This window comes from Rhinolophus sinicus, chromosome 16 (assembly GCF_057876585.1).
Source record: "Rhinolophus sinicus isolate RSI-liver-muscle chromosome 16, RSI-T2T, whole genome shotgun sequence".
Classification (NCBI taxonomy): domain Eukaryota; kingdom Metazoa; phylum Chordata; class Mammalia; order Chiroptera; family Rhinolophidae; genus Rhinolophus; species Rhinolophus sinicus.
The window spans coordinates 184,100,948-184,126,079 of record NC_142516.1 but is presented as its reverse complement, the minus strand read 5'-3'; the positions used below and the strand labels follow the sequence as shown (position 1 = coordinate 184,126,079).

At 37.5% G+C, this 25,132-nt stretch overlaps 2 protein-coding genes and 1 pseudogene across 3 annotated transcripts in view; 2 read left to right on the top strand and 1 right to left on the bottom strand.

The window, feature by feature from the left end:
• Positions 1-16: 16 nt before the first annotated feature.
• Positions 17-25,030, bottom strand: WBP4 (WW domain binding protein 4). Of its 2 annotated transcripts, none has more exons than XM_088792996.1 (10): positions 24,892-25,030; positions 23,239-23,311; positions 20,455-20,517; positions 20,242-20,365; positions 16,596-16,763; positions 14,473-14,519; positions 13,973-14,048; positions 11,684-11,925; positions 8,798-8,961; positions 17-3,448 (listed from the first exon to the last, which is right to left on the bottom strand). In XM_088792996.1, the coding sequence occupies exons 4-10, from the start codon at positions 20,300-20,302 to the stop codon at positions 3,238-3,240; spliced, it is 969 nt and encodes a 322-aa protein (XP_088649122.1). In that variant the 5' UTR covers positions 20,303-20,365; positions 20,455-20,517; positions 23,239-23,311; positions 24,892-25,030; the 3' UTR covers positions 17-3,237. The 2 variants fall into 2 exon arrangements, with proteins under 2 accessions (XP_088649122.1, XP_019610847.2); XM_019755288.3 differs by lacking the exon at positions 24,892-25,030 and adding an exon at positions 24,297-24,453.
• LOC141571381 (ubiquitin-ribosomal protein eS31 fusion protein pseudogene) lies at positions 21,867-22,299 on the top strand (annotated as a pseudogene).
• The window catches only part of ELF1 (E74 like ETS transcription factor 1), a 97,979-nt gene continuing 97,814 nt past the window's right edge, over positions 24,968-25,132 (top strand). Inside the window, exon 1 of the mRNA XM_019755285.3 lies at positions 24,968-25,106. The gene's annotated coding sequence lies outside the window, so the exon portion shown is untranslated. The remainder of the gene's footprint in view (positions 25,107-25,132) is intronic.

Sequence of the window (25,132 nt, the reverse complement as noted above, 5' to 3'; positions counted from 1 at the left end):
TCTTTATCACTAATACTTTGCTTTAACATTTTATTCTGTATATTAATAATAATGATATTGGTGTACCATCTTTTAAAAAATTTATATTTTCTTCATATTTTTATTTTATCCCTGTTTTCATCAGCACATGGCAGAACTTTGTTCTTTTCTAAATGCAATCTGATAAATGCTGACTCTTTTTTTATTAGTTTCAGGTGTACAAAGCAATGTAAGTTAGACATTTATCATTTATATCCCTCACACAGTGATAACCTCCCTCCCCACATCTACTACCCCTCTGACATCGCACACAGCCGTTACATTTTCACCGCCTCTATTCTTAATGCTGTACTCCGCTTCTTGTAACTACACATATATATATATAAAATTGTAATTGACATTCATTATTGTTCAGCTTCAGCTTCAGGTGTACAGTGCAGTGATCAGGAATCTGCACCATCCCTGAGGTGGTCTCCCTAATGAGACAAGTGTCCATCGGATACCCTACAAAATCTTTACAACATTATTGATTACTTTTGTATCCCCGTGGTAACCCTGTAGTTACCGATTGTGCTTTCTAATCCCCTCCTCCCCCTCATCCCCACCCCCTTTTCTCTAGCAAACCTCAGTTTTTCCTCTATGTCTCTGAGACTTTTCTGATTAGTTCATTCATTTATCTTTTTCTTTAGATTCCACATATAAGTGAGATCATATGGTATTTGTCTTTCTCCATCTGACTTATTTCACTTAGCATATTCTCTAGGTCCATCCATATTGTTGCAAACGGAAGTACCATACTATTTTAATTATTAGTTTTCAACACTTAAAAATCAGTAAGCATTGTTTTCCCTGATAGTTTTCAGAATTTATAAAAACTGCATTAAAAAACAAAAAACAGTTTTGGCTATTTGGATCATGCTTCTTTGAATATGATTTCATCCAGAGAGTGGACCTCACGGATCTGGGTGTCGTAATGGTTACCTATACACACCCAGTGTTCACATGCCTGGGGGGAAAAAACCCACAGTGGCCATGGGGGAGGGGTCAGAGATTACTGGGACTTTTTAATTTAACTTATTTTTCTATTTGGAGTTTTATATTTATAATAAAAATATAACATAATCTCCCACGTATACATATACGAGGTATGATTGAAAAATACAGTGAATGTTAAAAAAAATTTATTACAGTAAAAGACACATTGCCATTAATGCTTGTCAGAATACTTTCCTTCGCTTCGAACACACTTATCCCATAGTTCTTGCCACTTTCTGAAGCAGTTCTGGAAGTCCTGTTTTGTGAGTGTCTTTGCTTCATCCTCCATCATGACAACGCTCCATGTCACACATGACTTCTGGTACACGGCAATTTCTGTCAAATAAAAATACGATGTATCCTCATCCACCTTATTCACTGCATCTGTCACCGTGCGACTTCTGGCTCTTCCCCAAAGTCAAAATGATTCAGGATATCGAGGCAGCCATGACAGCACAACTAAAGACATTCATGAAAGAGGACTTCGGGAACTGCTTCAGAAAACAGCAAGAATGATGGGATAAGTGTGTTTGAAGCGAGGGAGAGTATTTTGAGGATTAATGGCAATGTGTTTTTTACTGTAATATATTTTTTTAAACATTCACTGTATTTTTTGATCAGACCCCATACTATGTGTGTGTGTGTGTATGTATGCACACACACACACACACACACACACATAAATAATAGAAAGGTAATGGTAAAAATGATATCAAACATTTAACTTCTGAAAAAAATCTAGGCAAACTGACAAGTTCTTTTCTTATTCTTTCAAAGCAAATAGAAAAGTACTATTAAAGATTTACCTTCAAACTTCTAAGAATACTGTCTTATTACAAAGGCAAAGCAGTTAAAGAACACATCAAAGAGGAATACGTTACAAGTGTAGTTTTACAAAAAGTCTTCAATTGTGTATTTTGTATAAGCTAAATGTGGGTAAAATACAGCAGCATTCCATTTATAGTCTTCCATCTTCCCAACTGAGAGTCAAGCAACAAAATGCACTGCACGGCTAGATGACAGGTGGACTCAGACAATCTAAAATACTTCATAATGCTCTACATTCAGGACACACCCAAGTAAGTAAATAAAACAAATATAAAGAGAAATCTCCAAATACTATTTCACCAATGCTAAGTTGACTCTAATCAGTATCAGAATTCAAAAACAAACAAAAACCAGTATTTAATTTACTCTTTCATAAAGTTTTTAATAAGCTATCATTTTCTTGCACATACTAGTAACCTTAAAAAGGCAAATATTTACTACCAAACATTAAATACTGTACATTTTATAAAAAATATAATTTTAAGAATTTGGAGTAATAAAGGGAAGGTATCTACTTCAAATGAATAAGAAAATGCCACTTTTTAAGAAATTTAGCCAGAAAACAGGAAATTTCCTATTTGTCTCAGAAAACACTAAAAACTTTTACTGAAGCCAGAGCTCGTACTATTTTTGTTCAAGCCTTCATCTACATTGTTTTAAATACACCTTAAAAATTTTTCAGTACATATAAGGCTGCTAAACAGAGGGAAAAAGGACTACGCTAGAATGTGAAGTCGTGAATAGGGATATGTCTTTTTCATCTTTATATCCCCAGTTCCTACCGCTAAGTAAAAATGCTTAAGCAGTGGCTGCTGCTTTCAAATGAACTGGGCAAATACACCTTTCTATCTTTGGTCCAATTTGCACTCTGCATTAAGCGCTGCATTTGAAATACCTGAGCTGCAGTCCTTCTTGGCCCTTGACCTTCAGTTGAGTAATGTTAGCCAATATGCACACACTTTCTCCCTCAGCCTTCTGACAGGACCCTCAGAACTGAATTATCACTGGGCTGTGACTCTTCTCTTATGTGGTCTGATTCTTACATCTTGGACAACAGTACTCGGCGTGCAGAAGTAATGCATTTTCAGTGCAGGATAAGTATGTTCATATAAGTAAGAATGGAATAAAGGCCTTGCTTTTCCATGTTTTAAATAACAGATACATAGCATCTTATGACATAATTAGCATTTTTTAAGACATGGAACATAATACACTGTATTATAATGCACTATGGTAGGCTTTCATTCTAGGAACAAAAAAGATTCTGAATTCACATAAAATACATTTAGAATAAACCTAAATTTTCAGCAATCAAGTGTTTAGAAATCAGAGAAGCGTTTAAGACGTGCAGTCTCCGTTCTGTCCTTGAAGCCCACACAAAAGGCTCTTTTACAATTACTGATCGTCACCTCGTTGTCTTAAATTTCTAGATTTTCCATTTTCAGTTCTTCTCTTTTTGAAGACTGGGGCCACTTCATCTGCCAGGACTCCAAGAGAAGTGACTGTTTTTTCTTTAAAAACCACTTTGGTTTCCCTACCAACATGAGCTTCTGAAGTTGCCACATATTCATTTTCAGTGCTTGGAAGTTCCAAATCTACCTCCTCACTAGAATGGAAAGTGAAAATAAACCCATTACTTGACACAGTAAGACATTTTCACATAACCTCTGGGTCTACCAAAGCTCCAGAATCATCTTTTTATTGATGATAATAGTGAGAACTTAGAAGTTGGTCAGTCGAGTGGGAAACTCTTTTAAAATACTTATTTTACAACATTAAGATACTGAGCCCTTATTTAGGTGGACACATCAGGAAAGTCCCATCTATTCTTTCATTCCTATTGCACAAAGCATACGAGGTCAGACAATTTTTCACCCAACCTTTTCAGCACTTCCAAATAGTAACCTTGGTTAACTGTTTGTCCAGTTGGTACAAATTCATAATGAATAATCCCTGATATCAAAAAAGGTTAGTGACATCGTTCCAACAATTTCACGAACTTAATCGTCAGACCACGTATGTCATCTGAGGAAATGCTTGTGCTTATATATGATCAGCAATACAAGTTGTATAGGTGGGTAAGTGAGAGGTACTTATGGAAATTGATTTTGCCACGGACTGACAAGTGACAAGGACTTGGGGGCTTACACAGCACAAGAGGAAAAGCATGGCATCTCAATCTCCTAGTGTAGCTGACTTCGTGCTGCTGTCTGTCTGGCACCCTCTTTCTAAGGAACGAGCCCTTCAACAATCCACATGGTTAATGTACATATTAGCCGACTAGTACAGAGATCAGTACCTGATTAACATGACCTATCACAGTATCCTACCTTCTACACAGGCAACGGTCCATGAAAGAGCAAGGAACTCATGTCACACCCATCAGTATCCTCCATGAGCTTTTTGAACATGGACCAGAAAGATCATTGTTGAACTCTCTAGTGGCTAAAAGTATCAAATCTCCTACCAGTCCTCCTATTTAGAGAAAGGAGTTCTACAAAGATAAGGATTGAAGATGGAGAATCCTGCCCACGTTTCAGTCCTAGGCAGTAATTCCTGAGGCCCCACCCAATTCCTGCTCCTCATTTTACAAATAATGGCTGAAAACTTCCCAAATGTGGGGAGAGACTTGTACATCTAAGTTGAAGCTAATATAGGTCACATCAAAATTCCAATGCAAAAAAATGGTTTTTCAAGACACCTTTTAATAAAACTGTCTAAAATCAAACAGAGAATTTTAAAAGTAACAAAAGAATTGCAGTCATAAAAGGGAATTTCATGAGCTTCTCAGAGAATATCTCTCAGTAGAGACATTGCAAGCCAGAAGAGAATATAATGATATTTTCCAAGTGCTCAAAGAAGTAAAATGCTAACCAAGAATACTTTACCCAGTTAAGGTGTCCTTGAGAAATGAAGGCAAGATAAAAACTCCCTAATCAAAAAACAAAAACAAAACAAAACAAAAACAACTGAGGGTATTCATCACCACTAAAACTGCCTTACCAGAAATGCTGGAAGAAGATTTTTAAGCTGAAACGAAAGGTTGCTAATTACTAACAAAAATATGCCAAAAAAAAAAGGTAAAAGTAAGCATATAGTCAGATACCAAATACACAAATTTATTAGGATGGTGTGTTAATTACTTAACTCTAGTATAAAGGTTAAAAGATAAATACCTTAAAATTAGGAATAGCTAAAACAATTTGTTAATGGATACACAATAGGATACTTTTTGCATGTGATCAAAGTTATTGTCAGTGTAAGACAGACTGTTACATATACCTAGGGTGCCAAAAAGCAATGTATACAAGTGGACACTTTGGTCAACGTTGCTCAAACAGTAGTTCGCCGCAATCAGAAGTGTCTGGATGCTGATGGTAACCACTTTGAGCACCTCTTGTAACTGCAGAAGTCAAACGTGACTTGTATTCATCTTTTGTAATTGGTATATATTGAGTATTACAATTTTAATAGTTTTTTCCTTTCTTAAAACGTGTATGCGTTTTTCACTTTTTTGGTACCCTCTGTATATAAGATGTTTTATATAAGCATCCTGGTAACCACAAAACAAAAACATAAAACAGATTCACAAGATATAAAAGAAGGCAATCAAAGCATAGCACTGTGCACTATCATCAATTCACAAAGGCAAGGGAGGAAAAAAAGGAAAAGGGGACTAACAAAACAACCAAAAAATAGTAAGATGGCACTAGTATGTCCTTATCATATATTACTCTAAATGTAAACAAATTGAATTCTCCAGTCAAAAGGCACAGAGTGACTGGATGGATAAAAAAATAATCAATGATATGCTGCCTACAAGAGACCCACTTCAGATTTAAGGACACACACAGGTTTACAGTAAAGGGATGGAAAAGGACATTTCATGAAAGTGCAAACCAAGAGAGCACTGAACTACACTTATACCAGACAAAACAAACCTAGCCAAAAATGTGAACAAGAGACAAAGAAAGTCATTATATTATGATAAAGGGGTCATCAAGAAGATATAACAATTGTGAATATATATGAACCCAACATCTGAGCACCTAAATATATTAAGCAAATACTAACAGATCTCAAGGGAGAAATAGATAATATACAATAATAGTAGGGGACTTCAATAAACCACTTTCAACACTGGACAGATCAATAGCAAATGAAAAAAACGTTGCATTTGCAACATATTGTATATTAAATGGACATTAGAGACATATACAGCACATTCCATCCAACAGCGGCAGAACACACATTCTTTTCAAGAACACATGGAACATTCTGCAGGATAGATCAATCATATGATAAGTCATGAAGAATTCTTAGCACATTTAAGAAGACTGAAATCATACCACGTATCTTTTCTAACCACAGTGGTAAGAAACTAGAAGTCAACACCTGGAGGAAAGCTGGAAATTTCAAATATATGAAAACGAACACACTTCTGAACAATTAATGGGTTAAAGAAGAAACGAAATGGAAATCAAAACATTTTTTAAAAAAAGGAACCATAATATATCAAAACCTATAGGATGCTGTAAAAGTGCTTCTAAGAAAGAAGTTTATAGGGATAAACACCTATAACAAGAAAAAAGAAAGATCTCAAACTAACAGCCTAACTTTACACCTCAAGTAACTAGAAAAAGAACTAAGCCCAAAGTTAGCATAAGGAAGGAAATAACAGATCAGAGCAGAAATAAATGAAATAAGACACCAAAAGAACAATAGAACAGATTAAGAAACCTAAGAACTGGTTTACTGAAAAGAAAAAATTGACAAACTTTTAGGTATACTAAGGAAAAAAGAGAGAAGGCTCAAATAAAATCAGAAATGAAGGAAGAGACATTACAACTGATACCACAGAAATACATAGGATAATAAAAGACTACCATGAACAATTATATGCCAACAAATTGGATAACCTAAAAAAAATGGATCCATTCCTAGAAACATACAACCTACTAAAATGGAGTCGGGATGAAATAGAAAATCTGAAGATATCAACAACTAAGGATACTGAACCAATTATCAAAAACGTCCCAACACAATAAAACCCTGGACTAGATGTTTCACTGGTGAATTTTATCGAACATTTAAAGAATTAATGCCAATCCCCCTCCAACTCTTCCGAAAAACTGGAGAAGGGAACACTCCCAATTAATTACTGGAGGCTAACATTACCCTGATATAAAAGCTATATAAGGATAATACAAGGAAATAAAACTATGGACTAATATCCCTGATGAGTTAGTTATAAAAACAAAAAGTGCAGAAATAACCTTAATGTCAACAGAAAGGGAATGGCTGAGAAAAATCAATGCAAATCTAAATGATTAAATATTATATTGCAATTAAAAATAACATACTTAAAAATTTAAATAGGATACTAATAATATAATGCTAAATAGGGAAAAAGATAAAAATTGGGAAAAATACTTCAAAATGTTAACAGTATCTCTGGGTAACTCAACGAGTTCTTCTTATGCTTTTCTTCATTTTCAAAAATTTTCTGTAATAAACATATGTAGGTTATTTTTAAAGAGAAAAAAACCCTTAAGAAATTAGGCTAACCTACTTATGAAGTCGATTAGCCTAACACAATCCATCACATATTAAACTGGCTGAGTGGTTAAAATTTAACAAGAATGGCTTTTATCACACACACACAAAAAATACTCAAAATTTGAGAAATCTCAACTTTGACATATAGGCTATGTCGGTATAGTAGGACCACCTTCCTGTTGTAAGTCACCTAAGGAGCCAAGCAGGGTTGAAGTCATGTAGTCTTACTATTTCTGCAACTTCAAGGAATACAGTCAAGATGCTTATCATGGTGCCTGGCACTATGTAGTATTAAATACGTATTTCCTAATATTTCATTCAGTAACATATACAACGTGTACATTTCATAATAATAGTAGCACCATAATAGCAGTTCTAAACTGTATTGTGGTGTGTTATCCCTAGGGAATCAATTCTAACTATATACATAAAAAGTTGTCCAAAACTTGCATTACTCTATCTTGTGAAAAAAATGACCTTTTCAATTACAGGTTTTTTTGGGGGGTGAAGGGGAACAGTGTGTACTTCCAGGGCTTTTTTCCAAGTCAAGTTGTTGTCCTTTCAATCTTAGTTGTGGAGGGCGCAGCTCAGCTCCAGGTCCAGTTGCCGTTGCTAGTTGCAGGGGGCACAGCCCATCATCCCTTGCGGGAGTCGAACCGGCAACCTTGTGGTAGAGAGGACACACTCCAACCAACTGAGCCACCCGGGAGCTCAGCGGCAGCTCAGATCAAGGTGCCGTGTTCAATCTTAGTTGCAGGGGGCACAGCCCACCATCCATTGCAGGAGTCGAACTGGCAACCTTGTGGTTGAGAGCCCACTGGCCCATGTGGGAATCAAACCGGCAGCCTTTGGAGTTAGGAGCATGGAGCTCTAACCGCCTGAGCCACCGGGCTGGCCCCATTACAGTTTTAACAATAAATAATTTCATTATAAAAGTATCGACAGAATAGTCATCTTACATTACCACATCAAAGCATTAATATTTTGCAGACTAGCTGCTTAACTCATGTAGATACTTCGTTCACCTGAAGATTTTTTTTAAGCCTTAAGAAACACTGATTTGTGGCCAGTTGGTTCAGTTGGTTAGAGCGCAGTGCTCATAACACCCAGGGCACTGGTTCAATTCCTACACGGGCCAGTAAGCTATGCCCTCCGCAACTAGATTGAAAACAAAGACTTGACTTGGAAATGATGGGTCCCAGAAAAACACACTGTTCCCCAATAAAAAATTTTAAAAAAAGGGAAAAAAAAAAAAAGAAAAAGAAAACCACTCTAGAAATAAATGAGCTCCACTTTTAATGAGCACCTCATCCTTCAAAGTAGTTACTGCGATTTATGGAAGTACTGAGAGATAAAATACTTGTAATAACCGTGGGATTATGTTTCAGGTACTTACGGAGACTTAACTTCTTGCTTAATTTCTTGCCATTCTCCATAGGGGTTTGATTTTTTATGAACTTTGGATTTTTCTTCATTTGGACCTGATGAATTCTGCTCTTGGATATTTTTTTCTTTCTGCTTTTCTGGTTCAGTTCCTTTACCACTATTTTTATTTTTTTCCTGAAATGTCAAAGTCAAGAATAACACACTACCAGGACAGAAACAAAATTTCTTTAACGTAGTCTTGTAATTGATTTATAAATAACAATACATTAACTCACTTAATGTTTTAAATTTGCACATAACAAATGTACATAAAAAGCTTTCATGCTTGATTAGGTTTTTCATTACTTCTAAAATATTAACACACGATGTCCAAGGCTGCTTTTTAAAATAATAGAGCATGCACCTATTAATGTTCTACAATTAAAGACATACACTGGCCTTTTTCATCCGCTCTTTTCTCCTTTCTCTCCTTACTTACACATCCAACAGTGGCCTTCCTTCATACTGTGCTCCTTTTGAATTTAATGCCATGTCATTGGACCCTTCCACAGCCATTATCTATTTGAAGAACTCCCTCAAACTACTACCTAGTCTTAACTGAAATCCACCTTCATGTTGAGGACATTGCCAGAACTTCAGTGGTCTATACAATTGGTAGCTACGTGAAATTAGAAAAAGACACACCCTGCAGGTAGAAGCAGTTCCCACAGGAGTCCCTGGCTAGCACTGGTGCTTTTATGATACCCCCTAATCTGGGATAACAAAGCCCGGTGACCCAATTTGGCAAGCGGACAATGCATTAGATTTCAGCCTCTTCGCAAACTGCACAACCCAACCGTGGGTGGCATTCCTGGGACAGTTTTGTTTGCAATTCTTTGAATGGATGTAAACTCATTCCCTCATGCTGTTGTTATCACAGGACTAGGAGGCGGCATGCGCTTTCTCTGAGCAATCTTGACCCTTCCAGCCCATGACTTTTTCTAAAAAATAAAACGTATTTACTAAGGTCAGGATACCTTTTTCCTTTGATCCTCATGCAATGAATGTCGCCTCCTCTGAGGCTCACACCACCACCTTCTATACAGTTCTCTTCTATTCTCCCTACAATGTGATCTAATGACCTCTGGCCACTAACGATTGTGGCAACTCTGGCACCAAGTTCTCTCTATTCAAACTCTTGTTGTCATCCTAGAGCTTAAAAATTCCCTAGCCTCAGTTTTGTGAGCTTCAAAACCAATGACTTTGGTCTTCACTATACATCATACCTCAGAGATATTGCGGGTTCAGTTCCAGACCACTGCAATAAAGCAAGTCGTGTAATCTTTTTCTGGTGGAGGGTCTTGCCTTCAATTTGCAAAACATGAAACATCTGTGAAGTGCAATACAGCGAAGTGCAACAAAACGAGGCATGCCTGTATTTAGCTCCCACGTGTCATACATGATAGGATTATAGGTAGCTTGTCCTTGTTTACCTGTATTCTGTAGTATTTTGTTTGCTTTAAATTAATACTATCTGTCCCAGGTTGGATGTTGGGCTACCTAAACTTGACTGTGAAACACTGTGAGATGACTACTACTCTTTGCTGCTGCTCCTCTACAAACTAGATACGTCCCGTACGCTAAGCTCCACCAAGATCGATAGAGTAGGGAGAGAAATTCCAGGCAATGACAAGCTCCTAGCTGTGGCCTCCAAGTACCCTCTGCCCAGCATCTCTGATATTTCTTCAGCTCTCAGGCCCGCAGTGTCAACCAGGATCAATGCTACGTGTCTTGTCTGCTTTGGCACCTGGGCACCTGAGTGTTCCTGGAAGTCATGAAAGCAAGACTAGCACTGCTATATAAACGTCTGTTTTTACTTTACTGCCATGGCTGGGCACTCAGTACCACCTGTCAATCCTCTTACTTGGTTCATTTCCTCTCCCACTCCAGCTCAGTGACTATTTCAATCCATTAATGTTGTCACACTCCCCAAAGCTCCTCGTTCTCTGTGAGCAATCTTGATTTCTTTGTGAATGAATAAATTGAGGCTACAGGGCATGACTCTTTCAACTTCCTCTGGGACACCAACTCATCCATAGTCATACCAACTTCCAGAAAATGCAAACCTTACCTTCTCACAGACAATAAGTTTATTCCTTGTTCAAGACCAACCTACCCACTGACCCTTGTTGGTATTCCCTTTCTACTTCCTATGGAGTCCTTCTCAATGAAAACCCCACCACCATCACCACCATAACCAATCCCTTAAGATTAAAAGTCAATATGTAGCAACCATCCTACCATGATTTCTAGTTTCATTTCATATCCAAACCACACATACACATATACCACACAGTGAATCACTTTTCATCCCCCTGTAATCTGCCACCCAATACTCTGGTGAAACTGCTAGAAGGGCATCAAGGACCTCATTACTGCAAAATTCAATGGACATTTTTCTTTTTACGCCTAATTAATCCCTGATGCTCTCTATTCCTTTGGCTTCCAGCATATTAAATTCTGCTTCTCTGAGTACCATTCTAATCACTCTTTCCTCATTCTACCTCATGGGCTCCACTTTCTCTGCCTGCCACTTAAATGTTTAATGTTCATTAAGGTCATTTTCCTAGGTAACCACACCCATTCTGAGATTTAAATTATGACCAGTATGCTGATGATAACGCAAATTAGCATTTGTAGCCTGGACATTCAGACACTTCTCCAAATGTCACAGAGGCATCTCAAACTTAGGTCTAAAAGTGAATTTACTGTCTTGCTACCAAATAGATATAATAAATGGTATAACTATCCAGTTGCCAAAATACATTTTCATTTTATGTCTGTCTTCTACCAGAAAACTGAAAGTCTGTAGAGTTTATAAATTGATAAACTTGAAAAGAGTAAATCAAGAACCTACCTTAAACTTTATTTTTATCTTTTGTGTTTCTGTAGAGACCTCTCCTTTTTCCACTGTAGAGACCTCTCCTTTTTCCGCTGTAGAGACCTCTCCTTTTTCTGCTTCCTGTTCCTCATCAGAATCACTGTGGGAATCTGATGATTTGGACTCCTCTTGGGTGCCAAGTGACTTTTCATTGACTTTACTAGAAAGCAGATCGCCAGAGTGTGGAATGAAATCATCAGGTTTTTCCCATCTGGATTCTATTCAACACATTTTAATGGTCATGTTATTTGGTTGCCAATTAAATTCAGAAGTAATTCCCAATATAAATCTTCCTGTCAATTATATTATTAAATGACAACACTGCATCTATTTTACAACATCTTCCCCCCCCCCTTTCTTCCACCTCCCCTGCCCTCCCCATTCAAGCCGTTGTTTCTCAGTCTAGTTGTGTAGGACACAGCTCCCTGGCTCATGCTGGTGTTATGAACCTTGTGTTACCCCCGGCTGAGGCAGTCGGACGCTGGCCACTCATGCTGGCCACCGACGGCTCATAGCACATGGTAGCACACAGCAGCCCCCGGCAGCTCAGCTCCAGGGAGAGTTGTTGTTCACAATCTTAGCTGTAGAGGGCACAGCTTACTGGCCCATGTGGGAATCGAACTGGTGACTTCAGGTGTTAGGAGCATGGTGCTCCAACCACCTGAGCCACCGGGCCGGCCCTTTACACCATCTCTTGATCAAGAAGATAATAAGACATCTGTAAGCTCTTGCTCTTGTATCTTTCAGAAATTGATTTCAAACAATCTGGATTCATTAGATGTATCAACTATAGAAAGAGACCTAAGAACTGGGTAATACTTTTTAAGGACTCTCATAATTTACAGATACCAATTTCAGGAAATATGTATTAATGAGCACACATCAGATTTCCTGGGATCTTCACAAAATGAAGTCACACTGTAAAAATCTGAATAAACATAATTTCTCATTTTTTATAGCAGGAAAAAAAAATCTTGATTGACCTCTACTGCCACCCAGTGGTTTATTGGGCTTTTAGTAAAATGATGGCATTTCTAATTATCTTGCAGTTATTCTCTATTTTTAAGTTTAATAAAAGAAGTGATTCCAAGATTTATTGTCCAGTTGGGACAGTTTCAAGAGTGAAAGGAACTCTATTAATAATCACACTGGTCTAGACATACATCAAAATTGTTGAGGAAAGTCCCTTATTAATATAGGATACTTTTCAGCACTAATGAAAAAATTACTTTTCATTGTCTCTATTTCACACAAGTAAGAAAAGAATTTTCAGGAAATAAATAATTGGTTGAGTGTCTAATGTGTACCAGACCCTGTTCTGGGAACTTTATAGATATCTGACTCATGACCCCACGGAGTGCACGATCGAGGTCTCTACTGTACTTACGAGCAACTACGGGCTCCGTGAGTTGCCCACAATCACAAAACTGTAAGGACAGAAGCTGTGCGCTGAGCTGGGATCCAACTCTAGGGCTATGTTATAAATTACTTAATCTCTGTAACTATCCAGTACCTCAAATTAAAGGTTCTTAGATAGAACCACTGCTATCACTGGGTAGGCTAGGTGTCTACTTAAGAGATTAAAAAGGCCTTTTCTTCCTAAAAGGTTTAATGCTATGTAGAGGGCTTTGGTTAGGAGCAATTAAAACAAGAAAAACTTGCCAAAACTACACAAGTACTATAGCTATTTTGATAAGTCTAACTGAACAAACCAAAAACAATTACTTAAAAATCAGTTTTATGAAATTAAATTAGATAAAATCTTAATTTGAAAAACATAGATAACAATTATGCCTGTTTTATAAGTATTTATATAACCGAAACATTATTAAATTAGTAAAAGTGAAAATTTGACAATCTCAGCCACTCCTAAGATAGTATCAGTTTTATTTTTTTGAAAAAGAAAAGGCAAGTCGAACTAGGGGATCTATCTCTCAGGTACCTTTCAAGGTAATGACTATATTTCTAAAATAATCATGATAAAAATCAGTAATGGTAGAGAAAGTAAAAACGACTCTTTTCAAAATGTGAGCATGCAGTACCAATTAAGAATAGCACCACGTAGAGCAGTGTTATACATAGAAATCATTTTTGCTTTTCCACTGTATTGATGTTTTTAAATTATAAAAAAATAATACACATGTGCTATAAAAATGTTTATCACTGTATGTACTAGAATTCCCTAGTTAGATGATTCATCAGCAGGCTACTGAACAGTTTCAGGTATATTTTTAGATAGTTAAGATAACCAAAGGTAGTACTTACCTCCTGTTTCTGTATTATAATAATAAGTATAACCGTCTTCACTCAAACCTTCTATCCAAACAGCCTTCACTGCTGTCTAAATAGGAGGAAAGAACCAGCATAAACTGAAGATAATGATGTGGTTTATGTGTTAGTCAACTAAGAGTTAGCCACCCTTTTCTTTCCTCTTGACACCTGGAAGTTAGGGGTCAATCATAGGCCAACTTTCAGGGAGAAAATGTGTCACCTCTGAAAGCTAGGAACAATTCTTCACAGATGGACAGGGACATGTGAGTGGCAACTAATAATATTTGCCCTGCATGGAGTTTTTGGGTAGACATCACTTTTAATCTCCACCCAGCCTTCTACTGAAAGGATTACAGGAAGAAAGGAACAAAGTGGTGGGGATGGGGGTGGGGATGGCTTATTTGGAAGTAAATTTGCTCAACAAAACTCTACAAAAACCCTAGAAGCCAATCACTTTCAAAAAATAAAGCAAAGACACAATGTACTTCAGTTACCTTTTTTAAGTTTCCTTGAAATCCTTCAGGTTTCTCCCACTGAGATGCTTAAAACAAAATATAGTGCATTTATAAAACCTTTTTGCTTAAGAAAAACTTTCCAAAGTTTTTTAATTTGGCAAAAAATTTACAAGATATTCAATGTGTACAAAACACTACAGGTCTATAGTTAAAAACAGAATTGAAAAACAAAAAGAACCAACATACATTCCAGTAGTATTGTGAATACATGTGAATGCTATGCAACCAAGAAGGAAGGACAGAATGAGATTAAAAGTTACTGGTACTTCCAGAGGAATTATTAGAGCCAGGTAGGACTTCCCTTAAAAACTTCATGGAATTCAGGCTTGATCCATTTGGAAGGAATGAGATAGCCTTTTGGTATCTTGGGGCAGGGGAGAGGGAGAGATGGAATGAATGACTCTAAGAAGGAATAAGATGAAGTACGCAGGAATTAAAATGAAGTGTTGCTGAGAAACAGTATAAAGTAGGATGGTGAACAAAGGAAGCGAGCAGTAGGCACTAGAACGGAGAAAAGACGTAAGAAATAGTTTCTATATAAATTTGAAAAACACTTATAATCCCTAGCATACAATCATTATGGTTCACTGCTAAACTGTAGCGTGCACTTCACTGAAGGCTCAGCGCAAACCTGAGTAATTATTACTATTTCTATGTAGTCCGAAACTGATCGTGATGCTGAAGAGCATAATAATTACAATAATACTTGGAGCCCAAAGTTTTCTTCAGGTTAACTCTCTGATCTCATTTCCTGCCTTCTTGACCATTCTTAATTTTTCTTCTATCCATTTCTTTAATATATATTCTAGCCACCCATGTTACCTTATTCCCTTCTTTCTCCTTGTGATCTCACATACTGCTAAAAGTTAACATATTATCTACACTCCCAGACTTAATTTATCTCCCTAACTCACAACTCTAACCATCAGTTACTGAAAATCGCTACACTAATGTTCTAAAGGTATGCTAACCTCAACATCCAAAATTGAGTTCATTACTATCCTACTTAAACGTTCTGTTTTCACATTTCCTACCTCACTAAATGGCACCATCATCCTCCCGGCCCTGTATGATATGGTCCCAATCTATTTTTCCAGCCTCTTTCTTCTGCTATGACATCTTCAAAGAACCTTATGCTTTACCTCCACCAGATGACTATGTCCCAAACATTCAAATCTTTTTTACAGTCATATTGTCCTACCTGTCTGGAATGCTTGCTGTACCCTCATAACAACCTACTGCAATCTTTTTCAATCAAAATACCCATGGAGTGTCTACACCACACCAGGCACTATGTTAGGTGCGAGGGAGAAAAATGATGACATCATTCCTGACATCCTCATTTTAACTTACACATCAGCTCAAAAGTTAATTCCTGTGATAATCTCTCAGATCCACACAACCACAATTGATACCCCACTATTTTGAGCTCCCATGTAATTTTAATTACATCTCTATTATATTATAGCTCTTTAAAATTTCTCCTTGTATCATCGTTGTTTATTTCTGATACTAAATTTTTTATTTCTGGAGAGTAAGATGCTACATAAAATTCATTTACTTATCTCAGAATTTAAAACTCAAATACATTTAGTTTTAAAGGAAAACAAGAAGATGTTTTTCATATTCTTACTAAGAAATTCCATTGTGTATCTTATTAGAAATTGATATCCAAAACATTAATTGGAAGGGAGGTATGGTACTTGGTCAATCAAGACAGCTATACAAAAAAGAAATCAGTTTCTGGTTCCCAGTCTGCTTTGGGATAGAAAATTTCTTTCATAGAATATTTTATTGCAATTTGTGAAATGGATCCGAAATGCCATAATTCTACATAAAATACTTTATTTACATGTAGTTATAGTTTTGAAGGTTTTATTGAGAAAATATAAAGCTTCAGTTTATTTGTAAGGAACCCACTATTAAGGTTTTAACTAAGTATGACACTGAGTCATTATGAGAAGGTACCTTTTTTTTTTTTTTTTTACCATTGTGGCAAAAATGTTAAGATACCATCTTTCATGATTTAAATATTCCAATATTAACTAAAAGTCCAAAGACAAACTGTTAGTTATCATTCTCTATATGCCTAAATGACTTACCTCCTGTGATAAGATCATAATAGTAATGGTAACCCTCAGAGGTTATGCCTTCTACCCATCTGCCCTTTGAAGGGTCTTTTTTCCTTTTCTTCTTTTCTTTCTGCTGATTTGATACAGACGTGGGTATGACAGTGCTGGTTACTGGTGGTATGCTTGGCTCTGTAATTTCTAGAGAAAAGATGAGAGATAGGTAAAATAGACAATCTAACTTTTTCCCCCTGTGGAAAAACATTGTTATTCCAAATCAAAAGCCTGATAAGGTTCTTTGGGGAACTTGACATGTTATTATAAAGCTCATTTGGAAACTAAACATGTATGAATATCCAGGAAAATTACAAAAAAGATGTCATAAGGGGAATCTAGTCCTAACAGGTAATAAAACTTATTCTAAAATTATGGTAGAAAAGACTAACAGTGTAAAACTGATCCAGGAATAGGCAGACATATAATGGAAACAGAGCAGACTGAAACAGAAACAGATCCAACTGCAAAGTCCTGGTGCTTATTACACAGAAAAAGAGATCATTTAATAAATGATGTTGGACTAACTGGTTAATTATTTAATTATTTGGAAAAAAGTAAAGCTATTCCCCTCTCCCTGGTCCCTCCTATGTTTTTACACCAATGTAAATTCCAGATCAAAGATACTTACAAAAAGAATACAAAGTAAAATAATGTTAAATTTGACTACATAAAAATTAAAATATTCTGTATGGCAAAAATAAAAACAGAATACACACACACGAAAAACAAATGACAAATATTTGTAACAAATAGGACCCAGGGTTAATATTTCTAAGAAAGATCCCTTACACATTATAACAAAAACGGGCAAAAAGTACAAAGGTAACTTAGAAAATTAACATTTACCTTCATTAATATTGAAAGAAATGCAAATAAATATAATTGTTTTTGCATTCCATCAATAAATACTGAAAAGAATGACCAAATCCATTGTTAGTCAGTCTGATCCATGGGTGTGAAAAAAATGGGTAGTTTTTACGGCTTTACTTTTTTCCCCACAGGATTAGCCAGTTATTCCCAATATCAGTCAATAAATTAATTTTGTTTCTAGTGAAAATGTAAGTCTTGGCGACGTTTCTGGAGACAGCTTGGTATTAACTATCAATATATAAAATATATTCAGACTTTGATTCTGCAATCTCACTTCTAGAAATTGAACCTAAAGAGATAAATGTGAAAACATCCATACATAAAGATGCCCACTAAGGTATTCTATCAGTGAAAAACTCTAAATGTTAACCGGGAAAAAATTAGTTAAATGAATGTTGGCATCTTTATGGCATTTTAAAAAATATTATTTTTTATTTTTCAGTTACAGTTGACATAAAATATTATATTAGTTTTAGGAATACAACATAGTGATTAGACATTTATATAACTTACGAAATGATTCCCAAGATAAATCTAGCAATCATCTGATACCATAGTTATTACAATACTGACTATACACCCTATGTGATACATCACATCCCCATGACTATTTTGTAACTACAATTTGCACTTCTTAATCCCTTCCCCTGTTTATTATGGAATTTTATACCCTTTATTAAACACTTGTTACAAGATTGGTCATTGCAATAAGCAATTTATACCATTGTATTAATTTTATTAATAGTAAATCTTGGAGGTCGTATAGCTAGCAAGAATTCTGGTTGACATTAAAAATGATGTATATCCTTAACTATTTAAAAGAAAAGCTGTATGTGAGATATCACTGAGGGGAAAAAAATAATCCCCAAATTACAAACAAATTTCTAAAGATGTCTGTAGAAATCTTAAAAGCAATTAGTTTTTTTAAAACTCTTTTCTTTGTACTACATTACTACACTTTTTAAAGGAATATATATCCTATTCAGGAAAACAAGGCTATGAAAAATGTTTAATAGGAAAAATCCATTTAAATATAAAATGTTAAGATTTATTTGCTCATAGGGCAACATAATGAAATCTTCCAATCTATGTAATTGATGAGATGAATTTTCAACTATTCCTCTTTAATTCTGCAGGAATACCTACATCCTTTTCCCTCTTAAAATGTACAGCTTTATCCTCATGGAAATACCACCTCCCCCATTTTAACTAAGAATATCCAGGAAAATATTTTTGAAGTCTGGTTACAACTTTTATTTGTGAGGGCAATGTCAATTAACTTAACTGTTATTTTGCTTAAAAACTTAATTGAAAGCAGTTTTTATTAGAGAGTGAAGAATACTATTCCTGTCAACTATCCCAACCATTTTGCAAGATCAAGTGAGATCTGCTATATGCCTGATTTGAGGACAATGGATTTGCCATGGAAAAAATGCTTACAGAAAGTCCTCAACTGAAAGCCTAAATTCAGTAAGACAGATACATTCTACTTAAAGAATGTTTTTTATCTGGAACTCAACTATTCTCAAACTCCCAAATTATCTACCTTCTTGCTGGCAAGGATATGACAGGGAACTCTTATACCACCATTGGTGGGAATGTAAATTGGTCCAATCAATAAGGAAAACAATATGGAGGTTCCTCAAAAAAATTAAATATAGATCTAGCATACGATCCAGCAATTCCACTTCTGGATATATACCCAAAGGAAACGAAAACAGAGTCTCAAAGATATATACGCACTCCTGTGTTTATTCACAATAGCCAAGATATGAAAAGAACCTAAATGCCCATCAACAGACGGATAAAAAAGAAGTGGTATATACACACAAACTGGACTATTATTCAACTATGAAAAAGGAGGATATGCTGCCATTTGTGACAACATGGATGGACCTTGAGCACACTGTGCTAAGTGAGATAAGTCAGAAAGAGAAAGACAAGTACTGTATATCTTTTATATTGTATGTGGGATCTAAAGAAGTCAAACTCCTAAAAAACAGAGTAAAATGGTGGTTACCAGGGGGTGGGGAGTGGAGAAATAAGACTCATGTTGTTTCAGGACACAAATTTGCAATGGGTAGTAAATAAACCATAGAGATCTCATGCACAGTGTAAGGAATATAGATAATAATATTGCACTATAATAATGTTAATACAATAAATATCACCACAAAGGCAATCATATTACAACATACAAATGTTTCAAAGAAACACACTGTTTCTTTGTGTGTTTACACAATGTTATATGTCAAATATATTCAATTAAAGAAATCAAAAAGAAAAAAAAATTATCTACCTTCTAGCAGTAATCAGTTAATTTGTCCACAAAAGGCTAACTTACTGTAATTCAACCATATAAATAAACACCATTCAGTCTTGACTATATGGATAAAGTGAACTGTGGTTATAATGCAAGGCCTATTTTTTAATGAACAGCTCCTTTTTGCTGAATAATTCGAATACCTAAAAAACTCAAATGTCTCTGAAATGAACCACTGACCTAACAAAGAGCTAGGACTACGTAACCACGAAGGTAGTATAGTTGTTGTGAATGGTGGTGTTAAAACTTGAAGCTTTAAAAGCAAAACAAAAGTGCATAAGCAAACTCCCACAGTCTAAATAGGGCTATGATGCATAGGAAAAGCACTAAGAGTATACCCTGAGTGTAGAACCCGTTTATGGAAACAATAAAAGCTCACTTAGCGTGACCTCTGATGTTACTTTTAAAACATGTTGGCTGCTTTTTTACCTGACTCTAAGCCAAGCCTTTTCAAATCCTCTTGGTATGCTTTCAGGGCAGCTGCCTCCATTGCAGCAAACTCCTTTGATGCCTTTTCTTCTTCCTTTGCCTTGTCCAGGCTTTTCTGTTTAATCTATGGAAGACACATATAAAAGTGAAAGCTTGGTAAAGAACCGTTATTTACATGGAAAAATTGGCAAAGTAAGAAACAAACTAAATTACCTCACTGATCCTCTTTGCCACATTTTCCTTATGATTCTTTCCTCTTTCATGAAAGTCAATACTCTTAAAAATGAAAAAAAGAAATACAAAGAAAAACTATATAAACATCATAAGTCACAGTAAAGTAACAGCAAATATGGGAATGGAACATAACAAAATTGAAACTAAAATGACTAGCAGAAAAGATAAAAATAATTTTAAAACCAACTGGGCCTTTTTTATCAAATGATGCTGCAGAACTGAACTACATTATTTATTATTATGCCCACTGACTAGGTGCTTAAAATAAACTCTGATGACCTTATTAATGGAGAAAAATACAAGGTACCCTTGATGACTAATCTAGCGAATATGAATGTAATGAGGACTCAAGACATGAAGCCAAAAGGGAATTGGAAAAAAAAAATCTTAACTTCAGGAAACACCTCTCAACATGAAGTGTCAAAACCAGTAAGTCTCTAGAATTTGTACTGCTCTATTTGCCACATGAGGTAAGAGACATAGAGAATAACCAATGATTCTTAGAACCTTATTCCTCCAAACTGGGAGAAAAGTAGACATTAAAAAATGTCTCCTAAATTGTGAACAAACACTTTTATACAATGTGGTACAAAATGTAAAACTCCTATGCAGGACAATTTGGCACTATCTATCAAAATTAGACTGCTGTAATAGAGAACAAAGAAGCTCTCTATATATTAATGTGGAGAGAGCTCTGGGTTATACTGTTCAATTAAAAAATAAAAAAATTATGGTGTAGGATAGTGTATATAGTATGCAACCTTTTATGAATGCTAGAATAAAAACCTGTATCTATATGCATACAGAAATAATAGAAAAATAGACAAAAAAATGAAAGAAGGGGTAACCTACGAGGAATGATGGTAACTAGATGGATGGGGACAGAGGTTGGTGAGTGAATATTGTAACCTACTTAAAACAGCCAGAAATACTCCCTAAATTACAAATGTTTGGTTGTATGCAATAAGAATATTCTGGTAAACTTTGCAAAACAAGTTTTGTCAATCAATTCTTACATGATGCATTAGCTGAGCTATTCTAAAGTATTACTATGAATTCCTCTTTAAAAATGTGACTTTGTAAAGCAAACGTTCATCCTCTCTTTTTCATATCTTAACTTTCCTAAAGTTGATTATACCACACAAAGAATATTAACGGCCCATTCAAAAATAAATTATTTTCTAATTAAAGGTTAAATCAGTGTGTACTAGCGATTCAAGGAGATGAAGAAAGACTACCTTAGAAGGGATTATTTGCTCTGTTATAACTCATAAAGTTCACTGAACTGCTTGGGTACCTCTAAGGAAGAGACTCAGTGATTTGAGTATGTTTAAAAAAACCTGTGGCATTTCGCTTTCCAATCCACCATCTGCGATGGAATCGCCGCCAAGATGCAGGTTTTCGTGAAAACCCTTACTGGGAAGACCATCACCCTCCAGGTTGAACCCTCGGATACAACAGAAAATGTAAAGGCCAAGATCCAGGGTAAGGGAGAAATTCCTCCTGATCTGTACAGACTGATCTTTGCTGGCAAGCAACTGGAAAGATGGACACACTGTGTCTGACTACAACATTCAAAAGGAGTCCACTCTTTATCTTGTGTTGAGACTTTGTGGTGGTGCTAAGAAAAGGAAGAAGTCTTACACCACTCCCAAGAAGAATAAGTATAAGAGAAAGAACGGTAATCTAGCTGTCCTGAAATACTATATGGTGGATGAGAATGGCGAAATCAGTCGCCATAGTCGGGAGTACCCTTCAGATGACTGTGGTGCCGGAGCTTTTCTGGGCAGCCACTTTGACATTATTGTGGCAAATGTTGTCTGACTTATTGCTTCAACAAACCAGAAGACAATTGTATATGGGTTAATAAAAGACATGAACTAAAAAAAACAAAAACAAAAATCTGTGGCATTTATCTGTAAGGATGGCTTAAATCAAACTTTAGCACCTTTTCAAAAAGACCAAAACAAAACAAAAAAACAAAACCCAGAAGAAAAATATCCCCAAACTCCTTGTAGACAATAGTAAATAACGTCTACCAAAGAAATACAACATTACTAACAGTGGGGCTTCTATTCTTCCACGCATTCAACTCTACCAAGTAAAAATGATATGGATATATATTTTAAAAATGCCCTAGTCTTTAGGTACTAGGTATGTAGTCCTATGGCATGGGTAAGACAAGTGAAAAAAAGCAATGGTGCTGCTTTTTGTTTTATGTCTGAAAATCAATCTAGACTAAGAAATACACTACTATAAAGTGCTTAATAGAGTTGCTATTTTCATATTCCATGACAGAGGTAACGACCTTTCAAATTTAAGCATTTACAGAGCAAAAATCTCTATATCAAAAAACATACAAGAAAAACTATAGTAACCCTTCTTTTTACATATTAAGGATTTTACAGTTTTACTTTTGTTTGTGACAGTATTACAAATAACACCATCATAATGTAGGTGTTTCATAAACACGGATGAGAATACCCAATGTCATTTACTGAATTGACTGAAGGGCCATAGAGAAATAATTTGGCTTAACATATAATTTTTTTTTTGGCTTAACATAATTTAGGCTGATGAAAAGGGAAAAAAAGGCTCACAGCTTTCCTACAAGGAATGAAAAAGCAATAGAAATCTTTCAATGTTCTGAGAAATCAAGAGCAATGTATAAGGAAAGTGCTTTGTAAACTGAGTTTAGATCAAAAAGGAACACTTCACATAAACACGGTATTATTAGAATCTCTAATAGTGGGATTGTCATACAGGCCTGTTGTCTGCTATCCAACACTTGCAGTAATCACAGAATTTCTTTGGCTGTGACTTCCAGTAGTCTGCCCTGAAAAAGGGAAAAACAAGCCTAAGCTTAATTGTAATTTAAAAAGGTAAGATGTTGTATGCTTTACATCTTAGAGTTTGAAACATAAGCCCCTGTTACTGAATCCTGTCTTGTTATACACAGCACCCTGTTTTATCACTTATCTGACTGAAGCAATCAACTGAAATTCTGTTGCCAGGCGAGTAGAAAAAGTCTGCACCGGATTTAAAACTCCATTAAAGAAAACAGGTTAAATATTTTCTTTCTCTCGTGTTACTGTCGTCAGTGTGAAGAAATAAGAAATATCTTAGAGAAGATTTATCCTTTCCATTTCTTTCTGGCATTCTGGGAGGTTACTGTAATGGAGGCCTGAAGGAATTCTTCAAGTTTGCTTTAAAGCAAGCTACTTCCACCAAAAGAACAAAGCACAAGACTCCTCTGGTGGGAGACTGTGGTTCCCCCGAGACTATCAGTTGATACAATTTGTTCCTGAGCCTCAGGGCAAGAAAGTTGAAGAAGCCAAGGGACGGCTCAGCTGGCAAGGCCAGGAAAAAAGAAATCATTCCTCGAACCAGGGCTGGCCGCTTCCAGGAGGCGGAGGAGTCAGCAGCAGTGGCCACTGTCCAAGCCCCAAGTTTCACAATACCCCAAGGTTCAAGAGCTACAGAAAAGGGTGCTGGCGACCCCCGCCTGTGTAGGTGGAAGGAGCAATCCGTCGCTTCGCAGGCGGCCATCCATCCATCCAACCTCAACCAGCCGCCAGCCTCCCTCCCCAGAGCCCGTCGCCCTGCCCCTGGGTGCTCCGTGGGGTAGCATTTCTACCCCGCCCAGAGAACCGGCCCGGCCGGTCTGGGGCCGGTCCCGAGCGAGTTAAGAGCGCGACCGTCACGCCTCCAGGGCAAGGGCGGGGGGGGGGGAGGACTGGTGGGGGAGCGAGAGACGCGGCGGGGAAAGGGCCGCCCGGAGAAACAACACCTCCTTGTTTAGAGCCTGAGACCCAACTCACATGACTGGACCAGCCGCTCCGCGCGTCGCCTCGGGGTCCGGCTCAAGCTCGCGTTCTCCACGCGGGGCGGCTGGGAGCGCGGCCCGATGCGAGGCCCACCCGCGCCTCGGAGCCCGGACACCTCCCTTCGGCCCCGGGACCAGGGTTGCGCGGTTCCCAACTACGGGTGCCCGGACGCCTCAATCCGCGTTCGAACGCGCCTCCTCCTCCCCTCCCCCCCCAGGGGCGGTACTCCCGGCTCCTGAGAGGTGGGGTCGGTATAAAGGGTGAGGTCACCGGCCAGGGGCAAAAGCGCGACGGGACCTGAGCTGAACAGCTCGACCCCGAAGCCTGCAGTCCCCGCGTCATCCCGCCTGCTCCTCTCCCTCCCTGTTTCCCCGGGATCCAGAACCTCCACCCTTCTAGGCTCGCTGGCTCGTGGCCTAGGAGCTCGCGCGCCGCCTCCGCCCCGAACGCAAACAGCTGTTCCCCGAGACGTCGCCGCCCTCAACTTTGCCAACTAGTCCGCACGCACTTTGACCGGCGGAGCAACCCGGACCTGTAGGCTGGGGGCCGTTGGCGGAGATAAAAAAAAGGAAGGTGAAACAGTTGCTACCGGGGCCGCGAGTTGCCGGGCTTCGCTCAGAACTTTCCTGAGGCGGCAGAGCGACCGCGCTCCGCCTCCCCGACGCCCGTGCGCTGGGGCCGGACTAGTTCCTTCGCTCGGGAGCGCGTGGGCAGCGGCGGGAGCGGCTTTAGTGGCGCAGAGGTGGCGGCGGGAGTGGCAGCGAGGAGGGGAGCAGAGGCGGCGGCGGCGCGGGCGCTTGTCAGGTGAGTCGCAGCGGCGTCTGAGCAGC

Bases quoted from the DNA above. Each gene is read 5' to 3' on its own strand.
- WBP4 (XM_019755288.3), bottom strand. The intron at 20,518-23,238 runs GTATGACAATCC...TTCATTTTTAAG, and splicing joins GGATAGCAGACAACAGGCCT to AGTATTGACTTTCATGAAAG. The intron at 3,449-8,797 runs GTAAGTACCTGA...TTTCCATTCTAG, and splicing joins AAGCAAGAAGTTAAGTCTCC to TGAGGAGGTAGATTTGGAAC.